The 23,429-nt window shown below is 42.1% G+C and overlaps 1 protein-coding gene across 2 annotated transcripts in view; it reads right to left on the reverse strand.

Annotated features, from left to right (window-relative positions):
• Positions 1 to 23,429, reverse strand: part of LOC117752575 (myoferlin-like) — a 28,381-nt gene that overhangs the window by 2,956 nt on the left and 1,996 nt on the right. The window contains exons 4-46 of one of the 2 annotated variants that reach the window (XM_034570030.1): positions 17,794 to 17,902; positions 17,583 to 17,676; positions 17,329 to 17,492; positions 16,499 to 16,627; positions 16,254 to 16,316; positions 16,114 to 16,164; positions 15,980 to 16,010; positions 15,390 to 15,505; positions 15,122 to 15,248; positions 14,857 to 14,960; positions 14,675 to 14,743; positions 14,524 to 14,567; positions 13,756 to 13,838; positions 13,227 to 13,265; positions 12,797 to 12,921; positions 12,165 to 12,278; positions 11,758 to 11,935; positions 11,539 to 11,663; positions 11,277 to 11,386; positions 10,898 to 11,090; positions 10,166 to 10,321; positions 9,882 to 10,013; positions 9,554 to 9,717; positions 8,480 to 8,594; positions 7,965 to 8,067; positions 7,161 to 7,303; positions 6,628 to 6,798; positions 6,218 to 6,311; positions 6,013 to 6,090; positions 5,694 to 5,875; positions 5,412 to 5,570; positions 5,080 to 5,181; positions 4,841 to 5,002; positions 4,554 to 4,719; positions 4,388 to 4,464; positions 2,917 to 2,928; positions 2,730 to 2,828; positions 2,502 to 2,630; positions 1,953 to 2,108; positions 1,776 to 1,867; positions 1,490 to 1,660; positions 1,240 to 1,388; positions 87 to 226 (exon numbers count right to left, since the gene is read on the reverse strand). In XM_034570030.1, the coding sequence (XP_034425921.1) occupies positions 87 to 226; positions 1,240 to 1,388; positions 1,490 to 1,660; positions 1,776 to 1,867; positions 1,953 to 2,108; positions 2,502 to 2,630; positions 2,730 to 2,828; positions 2,917 to 2,928; positions 4,388 to 4,464; positions 4,554 to 4,719; positions 4,841 to 5,002; positions 5,080 to 5,181; positions 5,412 to 5,570; positions 5,694 to 5,875; positions 6,013 to 6,090; positions 6,218 to 6,311; positions 6,628 to 6,798; positions 7,161 to 7,303; positions 7,965 to 8,067; positions 8,480 to 8,594; positions 9,554 to 9,717; positions 9,882 to 10,013; positions 10,166 to 10,321; positions 10,898 to 11,090; positions 11,277 to 11,386; positions 11,539 to 11,663; positions 11,758 to 11,935; positions 12,165 to 12,278; positions 12,797 to 12,921; positions 13,227 to 13,265; positions 13,756 to 13,838; positions 14,524 to 14,567; positions 14,675 to 14,743; positions 14,857 to 14,960; positions 15,122 to 15,248; positions 15,390 to 15,505; positions 15,980 to 16,010; positions 16,114 to 16,164; positions 16,254 to 16,316; positions 16,499 to 16,627; positions 17,329 to 17,492; positions 17,583 to 17,676; positions 17,794 to 17,902 (5,020 nt within the window). The remainder of the gene's footprint in view (positions 1 to 86; positions 227 to 1,239; positions 1,389 to 1,489; positions 1,661 to 1,775; positions 1,868 to 1,952; positions 2,109 to 2,501; positions 2,631 to 2,729; positions 2,829 to 2,916; positions 2,929 to 4,387; positions 4,465 to 4,553; positions 4,720 to 4,840; positions 5,003 to 5,079; positions 5,182 to 5,411; positions 5,571 to 5,693; positions 5,876 to 6,012; positions 6,091 to 6,217; positions 6,312 to 6,627; positions 6,799 to 7,160; positions 7,304 to 7,964; positions 8,068 to 8,479; positions 8,595 to 9,553; positions 9,718 to 9,881; positions 10,014 to 10,165; positions 10,322 to 10,897; positions 11,091 to 11,276; positions 11,387 to 11,538; positions 11,664 to 11,757; positions 11,936 to 12,164; positions 12,279 to 12,796; positions 12,922 to 13,226; positions 13,266 to 13,755; positions 13,839 to 14,523; positions 14,568 to 14,674; positions 14,744 to 14,856; positions 14,961 to 15,121; positions 15,249 to 15,389; positions 15,506 to 15,979; positions 16,011 to 16,113; positions 16,165 to 16,253; positions 16,317 to 16,498; positions 16,628 to 17,328; positions 17,493 to 17,582; positions 17,677 to 17,793; positions 17,903 to 23,429) is intronic. The other variant, XM_034570031.1, reaches the window with a different exon arrangement.

The following is a 23,429-nucleotide window of genomic DNA, read 5'->3' on the forward strand; positions in this document are numbered from 1 at the left end:
GTGTTACTCATAATAGCAGCATCAACAGTGTAGGCAGGTGGACGTGCATTGTGCAGATACAGTGTGTGTTAGTTGTGACACTGAACCTGCGAGATATTCGGCTGGAAGGTGCTGTAAAGGGTCCGGGTCTCCACATGTTCGGGGACGACTCCCTGCTTTCTGAGCACGTGCAGACAGAGTCGTTCTCGCGGTGGACCCAAGTATTGGTGGACTTCCTTGTTGTTCTCTGGACGTGATGAGATTTGCACCTTCATTAGATTTACAGTAGATTATACCCGTCAAAGCAGATGAGAGGAAAAGATTCAACAAACCAGTCAGCATTCTGTCAATACATTAAGATTGCAATAGCGTGGTTTCAATGCCCTGTAGCACACAAGGATCTGCAGGATTCAACAAGTTCAATTTAAGACACGAGTCAAGTACGACAGATATGAAGGAATATTGGAGTCCCGGAATTACTTCCCACAGCCAAACTGAGACATAGACTCTGTTATCACTTCCACTTTGGCCTTGTTTGTAGTTTTATTTGAGCGTGCCAATATCTGTATCGTTAAGAAAGAACTACAACACACGGAGACATTACAAACCATGTCGCCATGTCTCTTAAAAAATAATTAAAACTGCAACTGAAGTAACATTAAATTATTGTTGACATAATTAAAACCTAGTATGTATTACTTTAACGTTTTAAAGGCTTTTTCAGGCCTTTTAGATGATAGAGATTTTACACTTTTTCAGACCCTGCAGAAGCCCTGGATGACCAAAGTGAAGATATCAGAGTAGTTTTAGCAACACGGTCCAGCATTTTATTCCTGACTGAAATCCTTGAAAATGTGTTGCTGTTATATTCCTGAGAGGATAAAGCCCAATGACCACGGTGAACCCTGGACTTTGAGTTTTTCTGTGAAATCTCCACATCTTTAGATTGGATCGTCATGATATCTGGAGCAAAAATCTTAAGAATAAATAATTATTTCAGTCACCCCCCCTGACTTTTCCATGAGCATGATTGTGGACTAATAGTATGGTTGCTAAATACTGACTTTGTTAAGCTTCCATTTGACACACAGACACACAGGGTTGCAAACAGGTCAAAATAACTTCTTATGTCCTGTTCCTTTACAAAGAAGTTCTGCGGAGAGCTGTGAACAAAACCAGTGGAACGGACAGTGACTCACTCTCAGTAACCAACAGTGCAATCAAAATAAGCATCATATCCCTTTTATTCATTGACATTACCAAACTCAGCCAGTGTGTAGTCTTTGCCGTTGAAGGTCATCGAGTTGCCGTTGTCTTCAGTCCTGGGTTTGGACAGGCCTTTTAGACGCGCCAGGTTCTCCAGGATCTGAGACGGCTTCAGCTGGTCCCTCCACTGGTTAATACCAGAACTAAGACGGCAACAGAGATACGTCCATAAGAGACTGATCATGACCGACTTTCTGTTTTGTTCCTCAGCCTTAATATCAACCGTGCCCCTGGAGTTTCTTACGTGCAGTATGTTTGTGGCAGGCCGCAGTACGAGTTATATCTGGACAGGAAACGATTCTCCAGGTCAATCACCGTCTCGCCGACCTTATCGTCGCGGCACAGGAGATCATAGTCATAGACGCAGATCTTCAGGTCCTTGTCCTGGGGCAGGAAACAGGACATCTCAAACATCCTAAACCAAACCAAAAAATAAAGTGTTTGTGAAGTGAGAAGGTTGAACAGACTTCAATTTGATATTATCGATATTATTTCAATGTTGTTTAACATTGTTCATCCATGACATTTACCTTCCAAACACAGGGTCGATGGTGTTGGGTAAGTAACGGTCTCTGTCGTCAATCGTATTCTTTCCCAGCGATATCTTCATGTATGGATCACACTGAACACAAGAGGGAAGACAAGTTAAATCAGCAGCTGGAGACTTGGTTGACTTTTATCACTGGTAACATAGATTTCATTCTCACTCTGCCGTTATTGTCTTTGGGCTGCAGGTCTATGGCCTGGACCACATAGAGCCTGACCAGACACTCCTGAGGTCCACTGTCTGGCAGCTCTCTGAACTGTCGGAGGGGAGCAGTGACACCTGGGTCGTCTGACAGAGGATACATCTTGAATGAACCCTGCGGGGACCAGGAACACACGCAAAGAAGAATTGACTCGACTTTTACGGCTTTGTAAATTTTAAGAGCTGGATTTCTCTCCGGTGGATAATTAAAATTATTATTAGCAAATAAATAATCGGCTACAAATGAATTTCTTACACAATTTTTTATAGCAGGGTACCTAACCAAGTGTTAGGGCCCAGCCTTACATCCGGCACCAAGTAGCACGAAGCACAATGTGTCTTTGCTAGTTTCAGACTTCCCGAAACAAAAACTCATGATTAATTGACAAAGTGAAACCAACAATTTGTTTATCGTTAATAGCAACACTAGGACATGCCCAAAATGCACTTACTCCACTAATAGACCCTTAGTTTAAACAGTCTTTGGTTCTGAATGGTGTCAAACTACCTTCAACTCTCCGACCACTGTGGGGTCATCGTCTCCATTTTCATTCTTCCCCCGCTGCAGTTTGAAGGTGCTGCAGAAATCTGTCAGCCCTTTGAATTCTGGGACTTCTTCCAGTTCACATTCATACACCTGAAAATGGACATGGCACGTTCAAGCGATCAATAGCTACAGAAAAAAAAGCATCTGTACAATAAGCAACACTTAGTGATGCTCACTATTTACACTTACTTTGAGGGTGTCGTATCCTTTCTTGATGTACGGTTCACATCTCTCCTCGTCTCCAGTTGAAGCATAGAATTTGCTCCACCAGTCGACTGTCTCTTTTTCCTGAAGATTGAATTGCACATGTTCAATATTCACGTGTTTAATTCCCTGCATTTTGTGTGAGAATCTGAAATGTCTTGTCAACTCTCACCTTCTCTTCAAGCTTTGGAGGAAGGAGATGCATTGGACACAAAACAGAAAAGTCACTTGTGTGCGTAGTAACACAAACAATAACACATACATACAGAACATACATTCAAGGTGAAAATATTGACAAGAAAGTGAAACAGTGAATTATGGCGAAGGTTGGAGAGTAGATCACAGCTGTAATTTCACATTGAAAAAAAAAAGAAATCGGTAAAACAAGGGCGTAACATGGTGAATAACTGAGTCCAGGCCTGTAGGGGTCACTGAATAACACCACCTGTCCCTTAAATAACAACATGGCAGTGGTGATTTTCTGGTATTCGTGCCCGTCATGAGTTTATTTTGGCCTCAATGTAGTTTTTCCAATTTGAATTTTAGTAATAGAAATCAGACAAAGAAGAGTAGAATGCCCCTGTCACTCATATCATAGCATCAATTCTTCACTGACAGATTTCTAGTCTGACACTTGGGAAAGTTGGGTTTAATCTGCCACCAAAACAACATTTTCAATCTTAAGATAAATTGGATGACATTTGGCAAACCAGTCTGTCACTTTTAAGTCCGTGTATCTCTCACTCTGAATATTTTGCGCATGAGACTGACTTTCATGCGCATGCACGTGCACCCCCGTTAAATCTGTGGGAAACACTGATGCCCTTTCAGTTTCTTTCCTCTCGTGTGTAATTTTTTTTTTCTTGTGAATGTTGGGTTAAAAAGCCTTAAGTCAACGGTTAAAGGGAGAAAACACTGATCCTTAAACGCCTCGTCAGTAGTCTGGCCCATACTTCCGCATCATCGTGAAGTCACATGACATATTTGTATAATGAAAATGATGTTTCTGAAAATAAGAGCATGCAAACATTTTCAAGTTATAACCCAAATTGAAATTATGAACCTGGAGAGAGCTAATAACCCTCCTTCCCAAAATGTCAAACTTCAGCTGTCAGCAGAATAATGCTTCCAGCCACACTGACGGCAGTGATGATGTTTTAATAACAATCTCTACTTCCATGTGTGTGACATGCCATGTTACGCCCCTGTTTTGATCATTAAAATGTGCTCATTCAATTAGTGACAATTAAATTAAGTACAATTTTAGTTATTGTGACGATTCCCACATAACAACATCGAGTCATTATCGGGAGGCATAGGCGGCTTGCTGTAGCTCTGTGGATTATGTGATCTCAGCCTTCCGGTGTCATTGGTACCCAGCCACGTGAATTAGAAAGCTATAATAGGTAATCATACATACAAAGTGGGAGGTAGGAGAAGCCATTTTGTTGACAGCAGCAGACATGCTGTACATGAACTGTAAGAGTGATAAAGTTTAAATTTGACTGAAAATTTCAGAGTCAAATTCTGGAGCTAGTTGACTGATGATTTTTTTTTTTTGGAAAGGGTTAAAAACAAAGTTACTTGTAAAAATCAGCACAAGGAATTAGCGATCGGTTGTGGTAGAAGGAGGTGGAGTTTACCTGAGCTTCTAGCAGCGGTCTCTTCTCGCCCATGTTAATTGAGAGATGTTTGCGAGTGGAAGCCTTCATCAGGGACACTGTCGATGATAAGAGGACATTACAACATTACAGCAAGTCATCTTCTCTCAGAGGCGTTTGTCTTTTTTTTTTTGGAATGCTTCCTTACTTTTGGAAGACATAGCTCCTTCTGCGGTGATGACGTTTGGGTCACATCTGAACTCCTCCAGAGAACTGATGGTGCACTGACCAACCACCGGCTTCCTGCCAAATGGACGGTGATCGATCACCTTCAGGACAATTGGAGGTGCGTACATCTCATCCTTCGGAAGGAGCTGGAAAGAGCAATTGGAGAAAATGTCATGAGAGAAAAACATAATAGAGTTTTTCATCCTTGGGATTTATTCGCTTAATCCCCACAGACACACCCTGTAGCTTGTGAAACCCTGACTTTACCACTTTGATGAAGAGAACAGAGCTGGGGAAGTTGGGGCTCTTTTTCATGTTCTTGATGACGGCTGACTCCACCCTCTGCCCCCCACACTCCACCACCAGGCTGGGTGATGTCACTGAGGCCATCTGGTAAGATTTCATGTTCCTCAGACCCCAAGCCAGAATCTGATCAGATACACAGCAGGATTTAGGGCCATTACATTTATCAGTTCAGGGTAACAGCATTTGAGGTTGTGCATTACCTCCAGAGCGGTGAGCTGCACCACGGGCCGGATGCCCTGTGGAACCATGTAGATGTTCTCTGCTCTCTTTGGAGGAACCAGAGGAAGATCTGACTCGTTTGACTACAGAGACAAGACAATGGATTAACCTTGAGCCTGTGAAGATAAAGCCAATCCCTCAAAACTAAAGTAATCTACAATTTTATATTAGATAATGTGGGGGTATCATAAGATAATTGACCGGATATGAAAAACTAAAAACAATGCTTTTAACATTATTTAAGTAAATAAGTAGAGTTGTTTTGTGTTAAATACTGTAAAATAACCTATTCTGAATTACTTTTATTGCAAACCTTGTCTTTAAGGATGAGTTCAGCAGCCAGCAGTGCCTCCCCTGCCCTTTGACCCTTCTTAGTGATGGGATGCCACAGGAGTCTAGGTTTCTGATCCATCCCTGGAACCAACTTCACCATTGGGACACAAACAGTGCGGCCAAGCATCTCGTCCTTCCCCTACATGGAGAATAACATGATTATAACACAGTTATAACTTAGCTATAACGTCCAAGATTATAAGAATGAGGAGTGCTGAGTTAAAACTAGAGAAACAATATATATATATCGTCCATGACCTACCACTTGATCATGGTCGTAGAACTCCACCACGACATCTGGGGGGCACTGAACAACGTTCTGAGGGTCTCCATAAATCTCCACATCACTGAAAATCAGAGTTTGGTCCCAGGTTGGGTTCAGCGTCGATCGCAGCTTCTCAGTCGTCTTACTGAAGTGCAGGAAGGAGACATGTGCATAAGGATCTGTGAAGTAGAAAAATAGATGGTTTAATCTTCCTGAATCGAGAGTTGTTAAGCACTTTGCAATTATATCCATCTATTTATTATTATCTAATTGCAATGCATTTTATTTTATTTTTGACCATCAAGTACAATCTTACCCGAAAAACTATCCTTGTCCATAGATGTCATGTTCCGTGCCTGATAGATGTAGACACGCAGATGGTACATGTATGACCCTATAGGGGGGGGGGGGGATGTTATAAGATCAATGGACATGTACGTTGTCTGTGTTTAGAATATATTCATGCACATGTATGCTAGAGCATGTTGATTTGTATGTTCACCGGTATTTGCATCACTCACTGTCAAAGGAGCAGGATACAGTAGGGGTGTTTGCACCAAACAGCTTTGAGGCATCTACTTTGGAGTCTTTCTCCTTCTCCTCTGTATCAACACCCTGCAGAGTAAAACAAGCAGACGTCTCAGAACCTCTACATGTACATGACTCACACGCACACACACACGCACAATACACAGTTAAATAAAAACACACCATGGCACCAAGGATTAGAGTTTAATACATGAGTAAATATTTGAAAATATGAACTGACTCACTGACATCAGATCTGGTTCATGCTTTCATGTCATCACTTCGTATTAATTCAAGGATCGATACTCATGTCACTCTGAATTCTGTCCATTCGTCATCAGTATCTCTATCCGTGTGAAATCAGATGTCGTCCACACCATTTCCCCCCCCTTTCTTTACTCACCAGTGCACCCTCCAGTTGAAAGATGGCAGATGCTCCGAGGCGATCCTCTGGTCCCATCTTGCGCCTCCATCGCCTTCGACGGAACGTGTCCGATGAACGCTCATTCCTGTGGAACTTCCAGCCAATCAGGGAAGAGAATTCCCATCCCTCGGGGTCACCCTGATCCTGCCTCTGTGTTTACAGATAAACATGTAGTGCAAACATTTTTTTCATGAGAATCTGTTAGAATCATAATAAACACGTACTGTAAAATAAATTTATGGCAGAGACATCTGGATACCAGTCTCTATAATAGACTGTAAATAAAGATGGATGACACATTACCACTTTCCAGAAATGAGGCCAAAATATCCTGCATACCAATCTGTCATGTCGTCCATCTTTATCTATACAGTATGTGGTATCTATCAATCTCTATAACATAATCACTTGTCATTAAAAAACAGCATCTTGTTTGAAAAGACCTGTCATTACATCAGACCTTGAATGGTGCTACATCACATAGAGTACTGCCCTAACTGTCCTTTACTGACCTCTGCAGGAGCTCCTGCTGGCAGTGCAGCTCTCTTACGTGCCCTGACCCGCCGTCGCCTGCGGTGGACGTGGTACACCTTCTCTGTCGGGACCCAGGACAGAGGCTTGTCGTGTGGAGGAATGGTCACTCCGTACTCCCAGCCTGAAGTGTCCATGCACACAGACATGCACACAATCACACAGACACACAATTAGTTTCCATTCTTTAAATTGTAGTGAATATACAGACCTCATTTTTTCATCACAATAATATATCCAAGATCTGATTAGGAGGCTATAATAACTCAGAGCCCAAGAAAACCAAGACAAACACCAGACATTTCAATCCCATGTTGCCCATTCAAATTTACTACATACACTTGAAGGTGAACAGCTGGATAAAACAGCTTTTATCTTCAAAGGTTCAGTGTGTAAGATTTAGGTGAAAAGGATCTATTAGCAGAAATTGAATATAAAATAATCCTAGTTATGTTTTCACCAGTATGTAATCACCTAAAAATGTCAGAATTTTTGTTTTCTTTACCCTAGAATGGGCCCTTGAGATTTAACACTTTGTATTTACATCGGGAGTTGGTAACCACTTTGGGTTGTGCGGGTCCTCTCTACAGAGGCCGCCATTTTTTTTACAGTAGACAGACCGGACAAACTAAACACCTTTGAGGTTTTATGAAAACTGAAGGCTACCACAGGTTCTCTTTCAAGGGGAGGGTGAGGTGAGGGCTATTAAGCTGCAACATGCTACTTCACCACTAGATGTCACTAAATTCTACACACTGAACCTTTAAACCAGTGTATATCTGCACCTTGATCATCCACAGCTCTGTTGTCATCCACACTCCATGCGTCTTCACAGATCCAACCTGGAGGACATTCAAACTCTCCAGGGCTACGGCTCTTTTCTCCATTCTGCACAACACAACATTTCTGTTAGCTGTACGCATACATTTTTTTTCATTTGTTAACTTTTTTTAAATTTCAATAATTGTACCACTCCTATGTTAGTATAGATTTTCACGTACTATTCCATTAATGACGTTGGGAGGAGTGAACAAGGGGATAAATATTTCAACAATGGAGATAGTTGTGCGCTGAATGCGTCTGTCTAAGAAAACAATGCATGCTGTGTGAGTCTGGGTAGTATACATAAATGTACTGTATTCATACATATTTGTGTGTGTGTGTGTGTGTGTGTGTGTGTGTGTGTGTGTGTGTGTGTGTGTGTGTGTGTCATAGTGACACAGAAAAAGATTAACTGTGTGTGTGTGAGACATTTAAATCAACCCAGGACATTATTTGAATACGAGAGTGCCGTTCTCACCACATCAGTGAAGGGCTCAGAGGCAGCCTTCCACTCTCCGCCAGGGTAGCGAGTCTCATTTTGGAATACCTCATCCATGAATTCAGTGTGTCCTGCATCTGCCTCTGTTAGCAAACTGAAACAAGATGTCAAGTAAATGTATATGTCTCATTCGAACATTTGCGTCCACACATGCACCTCCTCCGGAGAAAATACAGAGGGGCTGCTGAGTCCAGTGCACGTCTGAAAGCAGCTAAAGTGAACATTTGTGCCAAATTTGAAATGATTCTCTTAATGTGTTCCTGAGACACTGCGTACCAAAATTAAAGACAATCCCTCAAGGCGTTCTTGTGTTCTCGCTAGTGTGGAGGATTTAAAAACAGCACCCTGGTACACTAATGCAGACGGCCGCTTTTGATAGATGAAGTTAGTGTAGCGTCAGAGGGAGGGAGGGGCTTGTGTGTTTTAACAGGGACTGTTTACACTTTGGGAGGAATCCTGCTGAAATGTTTTATTAAGAACAAGCTGTCGAGGTGCATCTCTAAAAAGGTGGGTGTTCCTCTCCATGCTCCACACAGGCAATTTTACTTTTCATTATATGTAATGGTTTAGATATATTATAAAGTGACCAATAACAATAAATTAGAAAATGGTCTTTTTGTGCTCACTATGAAGGAATCTGCATTTGTTAGGGTTCTATGTACAAAGATCAACTGTCACATGTGAAGAACTTGCGTCCAGAAGTGTACTGATGATATATATAATACATAAAAAAAAAATCAAACTATTTATCCAAAAATAAATAAGGGGTAGAGATCAAAGTGCAGAGTGTGGTTGTTCTTGAGTTGAGGGAGTAGATTAAACTTCCAGTTCACTAACACACTCTGGGACTTTCTCGTTAAATCTTTTTCAATGGCATGAGAGGAATGTAAACAGCACAGTAGTCTACACAGTCCGAAAAAATGTGTGTATTCAGATATAATAACCAGCAGCAAAGCTTCCATTAAGACAATTAGTTTTAGTCACCAAACTAATCAAATCACAAGCTCATTGTTTGGGGTCAGAGAAGAAATTGTCATTTCCAATTATACTCACGCTTTCTCTGGGTCAATCAACCACTCGCCCTCCCACTCCCATCCTCTAGGGGGCATGAAGTACTCCTTCTTCAGCTTCAGTTTGCCCGTTACATCTGAATATTTGTGGCGTCCCACCAGGCCTGTGGTCCCCCAATTCCCAAACACCTCGGCCTGGTTCTCGTACTGTAAAAGCAAATAATAATAAAACATTTAGATGCTGGTTTCACTCAGCCGACAATTATCAGGAACAAGAACTTTAACTGTGACAAAGTGAAACACATACACAATATATTCACAAATCAAACTCATGCTCTGCTTTGATAGTTGCGTTTTTTAAAGTCACGCACCAACTCAGCAAACACGCTGAACGTTCCCTCAGAGAAGGAGTTGAACTTTTTCTCATGAGCAGACAGACCCAGCCACATGTTGGTTCTGATCTCAACAGGCACCTTCAAGCCCTTGTCCTTGTCCATGGGGTACTGAGGGGGAAAGGAAGAAGTTCAATCATAGGGGCATTATAATTTCAGAGAAACTAAAATCTGGTGTCGTATCTTTCATGCTTTGAAAAAACATCTAATGCAACTCATTACTACGTCAGTTGTGTTGATATTTCCTTGATGCAGATGTGTACCTGTAAGAAGATGGTCTGTGTTTTGCCACAGTGTCGACCACAGGCCTGCTCGCTGTACGTGGAGTACAGGATTTGGTGAGCGGGGATGCGACTGTAGGCCACTCTCTTCTCACCGCGGAGCATCCAGATGATTACGTCAGGCATGCTGTTCTGGGGCTGCACACGGTGGGAAGAAGAACATGTGAATGAAACGCAGCATCATGCAAAAAATATTTTAAAAATAGTAGTTAAACTTAAAATAAAACCATGCAAATAAAAATATGTAACAAGCCGTCTAATTTTCTGTGCCCACATGTCCCCTAAAGTGATTGTGACAGATGCATGTAGATCTTTTATTTTGTCAACTAGCTCAAATGAATATTCTTTGTCTGCGCCATCCCCCTCTGGGGATAAGGAGGGTCCCAAGTCTGTAGTACCTTGCCTTAGGGGGGTCCGGGGGTTGAAAAACCCCTGGTGTGGGCTCATGTGTGTTTTCTTTTGAATTTAAATTTGATCTCAACGATCTTAAATGAGAATCAGGCTGAGACAAGAGGAAGACTATTTCTCAGGAGCTATATTTCACAGGGATGAGGAAAATAGTCTAAATCTCGTATTGAACTTCAAATGAGCTCAGTTATGTCCATGTAGGAGAAAAATGCAAGACAAAGAAGAGATCTTATTTAGAATTTTCCTTTTCTCTGGGTATCGCAGAAAAATCAAAACACATTCGAGTGACACTTGCTGTGTTTGTACCTCCTCAGCCAACATTTTGAGTTTGTCTGCCCAGGCCTCGATGTCAGACAGAGTCTCTCGGATCTCCATGGCCTCTTCCTTCATGCGTCTGGCTCCGTTCTTCATGGCAGTCAGGGCGCTGTCTCGCAGCTTCTTGACTTGGATGTCCAGGGACGTCAGGTTGGAGCGGCCCTCCAGCTCTGGTGTCGGGAAACTGTCGGGGTAGCAGACAACAATTCGTTACATCAAAACAATATATTAACTGAGATTACACCAAATAAAAGCCCAGTAAAAATCTTTATGGGATTATTGCTTATAACATCTTTTGGTTCACAATGTCTATAATTAAACATATTTCCAGACTCTCCGGTTTGTATTGTTCAGCATATCCTTTGATCACCTCTCCAGGTCTTCAATCAGCTGAGTGAGCAACTTGAGCCACACCTCCACGAGCTGGTTGTCGGGGATCTTGGCCAAGATGGCAATTTTAAAAGCCTCCAGGTTAGATTGCTGAAATAACAACAAAATAAGGGTGAGGATTACCCTCCCACACACTCACGCTGGAACATGTACACACACGAAAAAACAAACTGTAGTTCGGTGGTTTATGATTTCATTGCTGTATTCCTGCAAGCAGGATTACAGAGGATCATGCGTTATACCAGCCGGTGAGCGATGTAGAGGATGATGTTGACAGTGTCCAGGCGGTGGCTGATGTCCTCCCAGAAGGAAGTAACCACCACCACTGGCTTCGTGTTGGCCCAGGGCAGGTAATAGTAGTGGTTACCTGAAAGAAAATGCACATCACTCAAGAAATCCTCTTCGTTTTTTTTCCAAATATAAAATCAAGTATCACATCAGATTGTAGCTTCGTCCCTCACCATCAAATACAGCACAGCTATACTGAGTGGTGGAGGCCAGTGGTTTGCAGGTGGTGTCCAGTTTGTTGCCGTAGTTACCGATGCTGACCTCAAACTGGATTGGTTCTCCGGGTTCCCGAATCATGGAAGCGCTGTGAAAGACTGCACACAGACAGTACTTCCTCCTTCTCTGGTATTTCTGATGCAAAGAGGAAAAAAGAAACGAGGAAGCAAAGAGAAAGAGAAGTAGAAAATATTTGAATCAACTAAAGTTTAGCATCACACCATCTAGACTATTTTTCGGAGCATAAACCCGACCACATCCACTCATCCCATGTCTCGACTTCACGTCTCATCACGTGCCCACTCTGCTGTCATACTCCACCACACTTGTCAGTTTTCACTCAGTGGATAAACAGCTAAGGTACCTGCACGACCAGGATGTCATCACTGTGGATACTGTCGACTGCTTTGTCTTCTTTCCCCTCCAGCTTCGTGGACAGCTCCACCAGGATCCTGCCCCTGAACGCCACTCCTTCTCCCTGTGCAATGACAACACAATGATATCAGATATTAGGTAGGTGTATCATACATGCACTGAACTCTGGATACTCTCCTGAATTTTGTACGGGGCTGTGAGTGATGGCGTAAATGTCCAAGTCAGTTGCTCTGGACTTTCTCATTCTACAGAGGTTCTTTTGCCAGCCCCCTAGTAAAACCCTCCCATGTGGGAATACGGCACGGAATCTTAGGGAGAATTCACCGCGAGCGAGTGTGGGCATATTGGTGAGGATTTGTAACAAGCGACTGCAGAGAAATTTAAATAAAACAAAAAGGATAGAATATTGCGGGATCAGATCAGGTGCTAAACATGTAAAAGACGCAGATGAAGATATCTACTTGGAAAGACAACACGATTCGAGAACTTCTGGCAGTCGTCATGTTGATGTGAACATTTCCGCACTGGAATTTATACATTATGCCCTACCTCCTGCACGCTCTACTCGGGCCTGAGAGCAGGTCTGAAAACGGCTAAGATATTGGAAAAATGATGTACTACCTTGCCAAGATTGAGATCCTCGTAGGGGTCTGGCAGCCCGCTGAACTCTCTGGGGCTGCCGTACAGGTTGACAAAACAGGGGCCGAAGACAGGCAGGAACCCCACCTCAGACTCCCCTGTCTTCGCTGGAGAGAGAAGGAAACTGAATGAACCTCTTCATGAACAGACTCGCGCCAAATCAAAGCAAAGCGTCAGTGTTAGTACGTCTGTGATGCTTTAATTGAGGCTGTGGTGAAACAGTGAATGCTGGGAAAGCAAGTGGCACACACTGTGACGACAAAACAGTTAAAACATTCAAAACTAGAGCACAGCACAGTTTTATTTGCAGTGTATACAAACAAAACTAAACCTATTCAGCAACTGACGTGCAAAACATGCTTTATGGGTCACATCTCATGCAACACAGAGCAAAAAAAGAACGTGGGTGAACCTTCATACGATGTCATTTCCCCATTTCCTGCATGTTCCTCTATGCCAGGAGAAAAAGGACAAGTACCACTTAGAGGTTAATCCAAACAGGCACATAAGAGTAACAGTTGTAGCTACTGCAAAATGAACTTTTTCCATACAGTTGTACAACAATAAACATCTTAGCTGAGACACAAAGGCTATGAACTTGGGGTTTTCAATGAAGACCAGGACTCATTACCTCCGCCAAGGTGTTGTTTGCATAAGCAAGATTACATAAGGGATTTTCACAAAACCTTCACACTGAGAGAATTAATTAAATTGAATTAAAACATTTTGTCAAGATCTGGATCAGGGGGCAGATCTAGAATATTTCTTTAACATAGTGAAAAATGGCGTTTGAGGGAACAGATATCTATGAGTGTGTGAAATTTGGTGCAGCTTGATTGAATTTAAGGGGACTGTTGGGTCTTGGCGGAGGTTTGCGCTCTATTTAGTGCCATTCTACTTGGGGATCCCAAAAAAATCCACCAAAAATCCCAAAATAATACCTTCTATCTCTCCACCAGAGGAGGCTATCTTGGCCAGGTTCAGGTACGTGGTGCCGATAGCATCATTTCCTGTCAAACGATCCCTGCAATCACACACAGTTACTTTGTACACATAAAACTGCATTCACGTAATCAACTATAAAATAACACACACATCTCACAAAGCAGGTGAAGTGTTATGTTTTGCTTTTTCACTACCTACAAGAGGGAAATACATGAGAGGGAAAAACAATGTCTCTTCTTGTTGTTCATGTATAAAAGTTTTTTAGGGGGAATTCTGTTGGCTGTAGTTTTCAACACCTTCTTCAGGGCACATTCTCTAATCTTTCCTCTTGCACTCATTTCCCCTTCAGCCTTCCTGGACCCGAGTTATCTGGCTGCTCACTCACTCGGAAACGCACTGTGATGGAAATAAGCTGCTGCCAACAGGATCCCAGAGCGTGTTTTTGAGGGGGAAGAGAGGGGCCTGCACTGCCTGAGTCATAGGCAGCTACATTATTCTCATGTGGTTGGTGACGGCGGGGGCATGGACACACACACACACACACACACACACACACACACACACACACACACACACACACACACACACACACACACACACACACACACACACACACACACACACACACACACACACACACACACACACACACACACACACACAGAGAGAGAGAGAACAAAATAACACTGCCTCCTCACAATCCTATCTTCTTGAACAGAATCAGGAAACTGACAAATGTAAATCGCCGTTTGTGTTTTACTTACCAATCAAACACTGTCAGTTTGACGGACTCACACATGGAGGGGAACTATAGATGATACAAGAAACACAGTCCGTTAATGACATCCATCACTTTCTTTTGTCTTAGGTTTGCGCTGTAGAAGAAACCGGCTTTTCATCCCGACCACCTCTTACCTTGACTTGAAGGTGCAGAACTTGGTTCCACTCAGGGTTTGCGTTTTTCTCAATTATCTGAGTGCACAGCTGAAGAAACCAAAAAAAACACACGCATCAGCTCCTCTGCCGTCAGACGACAATATAATACGCAGCTTCCGTTTAACACTGCACCTAAAACAGCACAAATGATCAGTAGGAACCTTTTTGCCTGCGAAGCGAGCCTCTAAGAATGGATCCACCAGGTTCTTCTGGTTTTCATCTCCTCCAAAAAATTCTCTCATGGTCTGGACGAATGCATCATCCACTGAAATGAGAAAGGGACTTAATCAATCATAACTTAATACACTCTTCTTGCTTCTATCAGTTCAACTTCAGCTTACTGTTATTCTTCTGTGTCTTTAGGTGTGTGTGTGTGTTGCATGCGTTACAAATTCTAAATGATAAGGAATCTAAAGCGAGTCTCACTCTGAGGAATGTCCTCAGCTCTGAACACCTTCAGCGACAGGGTGGCCCACCGCAGAGTCAAACCAGCCGGCAGCAGCAGGTTGCTCTCTATGTCGTCCTGGTCGTCATTATACTCCCTCTTCTCCACCTTCACCATGTTAGATAGAGAGAAACAAAGGGTAGTCCATGTGTGAGAGAGAGAGTGAGAGAGAGAGCAAGGGACGCAGCCACATCATTTACATGTGGAAAGAGGAAAAGAGCCAGTGAGAGTCGGCGTGTCTGTTTGTACCGGAGGCTCATCTCCCGCCCCCACCACGAAGAGGCTGACTTTGAGGTAGCCTTTAGCCCCAGCGCTGGAGTCGTCTGGATCGTTCAGCAGAAGCCACTTCCTCATGACACAGTGAGCTGCAACAGAACAATCGCATGCAAATACATTAGGACACATAGACATAACATTTCTTAAACATTTAACAGATCTGGGGTTAGATAAATTATGTGTGACACCTCCTCACTGTGCTTGTACAATGCATAAGGATTATATCGATACATATTGAACTTAAAATATTGCTGTTGATGGAAATTATATTGCAAAAATTATATAATTAATTTTATAACACACGTTACTTAAATAAATATTGATGATAGCCGATTGAATAAAAACTGAAAAACAAAAAAGCAAATCATGTAAATAGGCAACTTCTATGCACTTTCATGTTAATCACATTTATCACATTACAACTAAAACTATTTGATCAAATTGTACAAACCAACCAAGAGCAACTACACGTCACATTTTTACCCGTACAAGTCAGACAACAGCCATATCTGTGCAAATGTAAATGACAAACAAATCAAGATTGTGGTTCGTGACAAACTTACCTGATTCATCATAAACGTAACCAACGTCCAGCTGTGAGACAGAAAAACACAAGATGAGCCAGAATCCTGTGAACACATTAACCCGATGTTTTATATATTAACACTGATGTGAAGAGGGAAATGAGACCAGGCACCTTGAACTCCCCCATCAGACTGTCGGCCCTCAGAGAATAGGAATCGTACACCTGCAGGAGAGGAGAGCAACAACACAGTTTATATATGAATACACACTGACCGCGGACAGGAGGTCAGAAGTGAAATGTGTCGTGCTTACCCGCACACTTATGTTCTTATCAAACAGATCTGATGGTAGCATGTTGACATTGTAGAAGAACATCTGCAAAAATGGAAAAAATACATCGTTGAAATGAAAAAAGTAACACATATAAGTGGACAATGTGTATTTTTAATGGACTACCTTTCCTTATATTTTTAATTCTTTAGAATAGAATGACAAACCCATTTGTATTCCATCTCCAATCTGTGTCATAAAGCTTCACTGAGAGTAAAGTGATGTACCTCATCGAAGAAAGGGTTGTTCCCTCTCTTGATCCTCGTCCTGTGGGTCTGTCCACACACGCTGACCTTCACCACCGGCTTGACGTTGTTCCCTGACAACTGACGAGCCTGGATGATCCGAACACGGATCTGAAAGACAAACAGCATCACAGTATCAGTGCAGATGAATGTATCCGATTCATGAGAACACGAGCGCATCCGAGTCTGACCAAGAGCCCCAGTGATCCCACTGTACGTTCATAAAAATAGACATTAGATCAATATGCAGATACACAAGATGGGTCAAAGTAATTAAAACGAATTATAGCGAATGCTGCAGCCACCTGAAACTGACCAGCAATTTAAATTTGTGAGGAAATAAAACTATCTTGTGCTAAAAGTGCATTAATTTCACTTATTTCAGATTGTGCAGAATTTGTATTGCTTATTTCAAATGTTCCAACCAAAAAGTATCACAGGATTACAGAAAAAAGACAAGAAGTCTATGATGTAACCTGCAGAGCATCATTGGGTTGTAATGACGGGAATGGAGAGCATGTGTGGGAACTTCTTATCCGAAACCACGGGCAGCCCTTGCAGTATTGTTCCACTTCTTATTAGCGGAATAACTGCATTAGTGGCATGCAGATAGCGCTATAGGCTTCTAACCCCTCCTCCCATGAACAGGGAGATGAATGGGCTGAAAGCGACACAGACTGCATCACGTCACACCAGGATCTCTGAATCGTGGATCTAAACAAAGGTTTTGCTCTTGACCTGCATTAAAAATTTCAAACATGCAGTAGCTGTTGATAACTGAGTCGCACTAAAGTTAAAAAGCTATCACTGACCTGGAAATCCTGCGGTTTATTGACCAGTCGGTGGCGATTTTGCGTCCTGGCCAGACGCTTCCGGAGGTTACCGCCCTGAGCAGCAGGTGAGAGCCCCCCTGCAGAGCCACTCGGGCCCCCGTCTGCTTGAGTCTCATCCCCCTCATCACCTCCATCTCCACCTCCTAATCAACAGAGAGGCAAAATAATCAAAAGGATCAAATAAGTGGCACACAAAGGTTTGCACTGCATCATTAACGGCAACATCATCATACCAGCATCCATCGTAGCGTCACCCGCTTCAGGGTCGTTGGGGTTTGGTGTAGCATTGGGTGGAGGGTCATAACCAATCACAAGGTTGATTGTGCCCTGGAAGGGAAACGATTGGCTGGTCTAAGAATTCATTTTTGTCTTCAAAATTACAGCAATTTTCTGGTGCTTGCATTTTTTTTATATTCATACTGACAGAAAAAAAAAAAAACTTACTCCGATATTCTGTCCACCTTCATTCACTAAGGGAACATTTTTGGATGGAAGTGATCTCACTTGACCTGAGGCAAGCTCTCGCAAAGAGATTTTGGTTGATCCAATGAATCTGTTTGGAGGGAGAAAGATAGCAAGGACATTATTAGATAGTGTAATTTTATGTCTGTGTTATGTCAGATAAGTTAAATACACTAGCTGCTGACAATAGGAATATATTGACCCTTGAGATAAACAACTAGGCCTCTAATATCTAAGTTTTATCAAATGCAAACATTGACCTGACTGTAGAGAATAATTATAACCGCAATGGTTCTGTCCTCTTCCGCATGCCTTGTAAGTCACATGCCGAGTTCCTGCTATCTCCAGGCATTCTCACACCACCATCAGTGTCTATAGGCTCCATCCAAAGCACCTAATTTATAGGACTGCTCTCAAAACGTTCTACCTCCCACTGGGGTCAAAGCGCCAAAGTCGATTCCACTGTTCACAATTAAATTTCATTCTAATTTAACACATTGTAATTTATTTAGTCTCTCTTGATTGAGCTATTTCAGGGAGGTGTTGAGTCTGCAAAATTTTGTGATGCTGCTAAATTACAATGCCTTACACTGGAGGTGTTTCTATTATTGAGTCAACTTAGAAATATTATAAACACCTCTCGGCCTGTCTTTCTAGTCCGTACTTAAGTGGAAGAGATGAACTGGTGTTTGTGTGCAGAAGTCACGTTCACAAAAGGGGCATACACGTCACCACCCAGAGCTAACAAACCGTGCCTGCTCAGACAAACAAACGCACCTCATGAGCCAGCAAACAGTCGTCACCGCTCAAGCGCTACCAACCAGCAATTTGAGTGTTTAGATCACCGGTGTGACACGAACAAAGTCTCTAAGCCAAACCCCTTTTCATTGGGAGGTTCTTTAAAAACCTGCTATGAAGAACACAACCAAGACAATATTGCTTTTCCAAGTGGTCATGTAGCAACGCAGTAAAATGAAATATTACAATTTGATATGGCTTCCTGCAGCTGAAAATCACTGGATTATCTTGACACTAAAAACATTATTCCCACCATCTCTACCATACGTCATGCATACAATTATTGCACCTTTTCCATTAAGGTATTTGCCTCTGCATGACTCCGACATTTTCTGTATGGAATATTAATTACAGGAAATCCGGAAAAACAATTGAAATTAGAATGGCACTCAGTAGAGCTCATTCATCCGCCAAGGCCCAGCTGTCCTATCTATGAATTATGATTGAAATGTTGAGAAGAGCCCTATCTCAAAATAATAAAAATTAAAATCCAAAATTCGCCCCATGATTCAGATCTGCACCCATCTTTCCAACAAGTAAAAAAATCTGTTTGGTTGTTTTGGTGAAATCTTGCTTACAAACGAACAAGACGATCATTGTCTGTAAGGAATATGAATATATTTCCTGAAGAATTCATTAACTCACATAATTAATGATTAAACAATAAAAAAAACTAACTCTTGAAACAATCGAAGGCTGTGAGAACAACATGTGAAGGCTTGAACTGGAGATTGTCAGCCTGTTCACCAGATCAACCAATCAGTGAGCTCACATTTAATCACTCTTTCAGCCTTTCCTGTGTATCGTTCCAGAGTAATATCTAATGGAATGTCATGTATAATTTATCATTGTTTGGGTGGACTGAATGTTTTTGGCAGCGTTCCTGATACAAGGAATTTCCTCTGGATAAGAAACACACTTATTATGGATGTTTAGTTCACTGACTCAAACACGCACCAGACTAATGACTGGACCCGAAGATTAAAATGTATTTACTTTCCAGCATTTGCCAACAACGTTTACTTGACATGGATGAAATGATCCAAAGAGAATTTAAAGGAAAATCAGATATAAAGATATGCTATGGATTGCTAGAGGTTTTGGGCTCAATCTCCGTTATTCCATTGATGATATTCACTCTAAAAGGGATTTCTTTTTTTTGGACTGACATGAAAATATTCATTAAGACCCGATTGCAGAGATATAGTCTATTAATTTTGGTTGTGGCATTTTCAAGCAGGGGCAGGCAGGTTAAATATGACAATTCAATCAAAAAACCTAAAAGATACAGATATTGCTGAAAATAATCTTTAAACATAATTTTACTGTACCCATAAAAGTAGAAAAGACGGATAAACCATTGAATGTGCTGTACAAAATTACTCTTGCAGGATTTTTCTTTAAACATTCATATCACGTTACCACCAGTTGTCACTTGGACAGAATTTTGGGAGGAGAAAGGATGGAGCGTGATTGTTTTGGCAGCATCGGGAAGGAGGCTGACAAAGGGATTCTCCAGGGATTCACTGACGATATCAACCCGGTATGTAGCCTCAAAATCTGAGTCACCATCATAATACTTTGCCTATGGCATCTTCGTAATGATGAAACGTGAAACGGGCTCCAGCTAGGAAGTGGGCGTGGATGGAGTCGTCTTTACTTGCCCAAAAACCTGCTCTTATCTCTCCAAACTATTTAACGAATTTAAAACCCAACTTTTTTTTATTTGGCAGGAAGGTTGTTTTGGTGGTCCTGACGAGTTTTGTTTTGCATCTCTTGTTTTCAGCGGGACTACATCCTGATATGAAAATATGAAAAGAGTCGGACTGTACAGTATCAAACACTGATGGCAGACACCTGAACATCAGTTGTAGGAGAGCCATTCCAACCATTACTGCACAGTGTGTACTGGGAACAGATTGAGGAGGATGAGCTCGGACTGATAATGTTCACATTGTTTCCCATGTAAACACACAGTGGACTGACCAAAACAGTGAGACAATGTGACGATTGTCAAGCTGAGGCTACATCCATACTAATGTGCTTTCGTTTTGGCTCTGGATCAGTAACCCTGTCCTTTAAACGCAAATCAGGTGACCCCTCATGAACACTGGGCGCTGGACACAGGAATTGTCGAAGATTGCTTGACTAGCATGTGAGCTGTTAGAAAAGACATGAGGGTCAGCAACGCTTGTAATTGATGATCCATGTTGCGTTCTACACTGGTAGCTTAGTCCAATGCTAGTTGTTTTCTTCCAGAAGTGGGGCATGTGATAGGCGACTGACGTATCAGCGAAGGCTACACCATGACCAAATAGACCCAATCAGCAAGTGGCTGTAAGTGTTGACGTCATCGTTTACTTCTGCTCTTCCAGACTAAAATGCAGCCTCTGGAGTTTCCAGACTTCTCCGTTTTAAAACTTCTAAATCTCCGGACTGGCTTGGATGCCACACGTATCCGTAGGCGAGTTGATATGTGGAAATGTACCCCGAACAACAGAGAAAGAAGTATCCCCCGTTTCCCAGTGATTGCAAACACTCAACCTCAAGCAGGATGAGTTCTCCCCATTATCAGGGTGTTAAAGTATTCTACAGCCAATGGGACAACAGATTTGTAATCAAACCCTGCCTCTCCCATGTTTAAAAGTTAAATGAAGCGCTCATTTATCACAGCCCAGTGATTATAATGACCTTTCTGTGAGGGAGCGACTTTCAACACATGCAGCTCTGACGCTCCTTGGCTGAGTTTCAGGTTCAAAAAGTAAACACCCTCCCCATGTCAACATTAAACTGGTCTCACAGATCAGTGAAGATAGATGCATGTGATGATCCAGCTCGACTCAGATCCGCGACGAGAGTGTGAATATCAGCGATTCCCTGACAGTTCTTCCATCATTGCTGTTAAATATAATTCACCAACAGTTTTCAGCACTGCAAGGAAATATGTTTCATTCAGTGAAAGTGCAGTAGGTGAAATATTTGGACAATGTCTGATTGTGCTTTTTTTATAAGACAGGATATGAAACAATACTTTTGTTTTGATTTAAAATAATTTCTCTAGCTACATCACGAGGATTTTTAACCTGATTATTTATCATCCCCTTATTTCCACCTTTCAAATCTGTGCCCAACAATTATGATCAATTGTTTTGTCGCCCAATAGCACCATAACTATTCATTGATTTTTAAAAGTCTGCAGGCCTGTGGGAGGACTTTGCAGTTTATATTTATATATATATCTCTGCTAGGAAAATACAACGTTCTCAACAGCATGCAAAGCAGGTATACAATGACAGTCCAGTCCACAGGGTTTCAACTGGGTTTCACCAAGGCTCATTTTCAACCATGAACTACTTTTACCAACTTGCCAGTCCACATGTTTGTCAGCAAGTCTCAACAATGATTGGATGGATTGTCACGACAATGGCTTGGTTATTTTTCTTGATGTTTCACCTCTCATCCAAGAGGCTTCTTTGTTTGTTTTCAAGAAGCACAAGCACGTACAACTCCTGAAGCTACCATGATGTGGATGATATAAATGAGTCATTTACAAGTTCCTATAATTTCTATTTGGGCGTCTACCAGAATAGGTTACTGTTCTAGCATGGCAAAAAGCCCACTGTGCTCTGATTGGTCAGCTCTTTTGTGATCGGAAGCACAACATGGGCACTTTAAATGTTCCCAGAACTAAGATTACTTTTGAAATGTTTCATTGAGACACTGTCAGCTGCACTACTGGGAAATGCACTATTCGTAGTCATGGTCCCCAGAGGATGAATTGAAACAGAAATAAAACAACTTTATCTCTTGAAATAAACAGATGAAAGAAAAGATGTGAGGAAATGAGGACATTTTTTCCACCAGTGTCTCACTGAGAGTCAGTGCGTTGCTCCATGGAACCTTCACACGTGAAACTAAACCATAGTTTGTCCAACAATTTCCTGAGTCCTTCCTCTTCATGCAAAAAAATCATGCAACTCCCCCACTTTAGTTGCCAAGACAACATGAATTACCCAAAACAGCAGCTGGAGAACCATTTGTGAGCAAGGGAGAGAGAGAGAGAGGGTAAGAGAGTCCTGCTCTGGTCCAGTTGTGTAGATCTTTAGGGAGTGTGTCAGACGGAACAGCCCAGTGGAAAACTTTACTCAGTGCTGGAAAAAGCACCTCCCTCAGTTATGACTGTCCCATCCATCCAGGGAAACTCTTACTCAGTAAAGCACATGAACAGATAAAACATTAATGTTTGACATTTTTGGATTCATTCTAAAGAAGGAACAACTTTTGTGTTATTCGTTTTCTCGCCGTAAACTAAACTTTGATCACAGCAATTAGGGATGTCGAGGAAACATTCTTTGCGGCGGGTCTAAATTGGTCCCATATGTGATCTGGGTTTTATTTGGAAGGAAAAACCTTAAGCTTGCTTGCACTGCAGCTCTTCTCCTCACACAGTATTCAAGAAGTACTTGTACCTTCCTCTGCAATGTAGTTTGTAGAGTAACTGCATCATCAAGTTTTTTTGTCCCTGTTCTCAGTCACAATGCCACACAGAACGCAGCGAGAGAGAAAACAAACAGCAATTCATCCCTCCACGTTGCCCAATCGGCATCAGACAACCCACACAGCCCAACAAGTCTCAGCATGGCAAGCAGGGTGTGTGTGTGGGGGGGGGCAGAGACATAACTCAACACTGGGTCACTGGGGAAATATCGCACTCAGCTTCCTTGTATATATATACACACATCACTATGTCGAGGTTTGCAATGATATACATCATTACCAGCAGGTCGGTAGCATGTGCAAATCCTTATTTAGCAGCCAAG

Source organism: Hippoglossus hippoglossus, chromosome 19 (genome assembly GCF_009819705.1).
Source record: "Hippoglossus hippoglossus isolate fHipHip1 chromosome 19, fHipHip1.pri, whole genome shotgun sequence".
In the NCBI taxonomy this organism is placed as follows: Eukaryota; Metazoa; Chordata; class Actinopteri; order Pleuronectiformes; family Pleuronectidae; genus Hippoglossus; species Hippoglossus hippoglossus.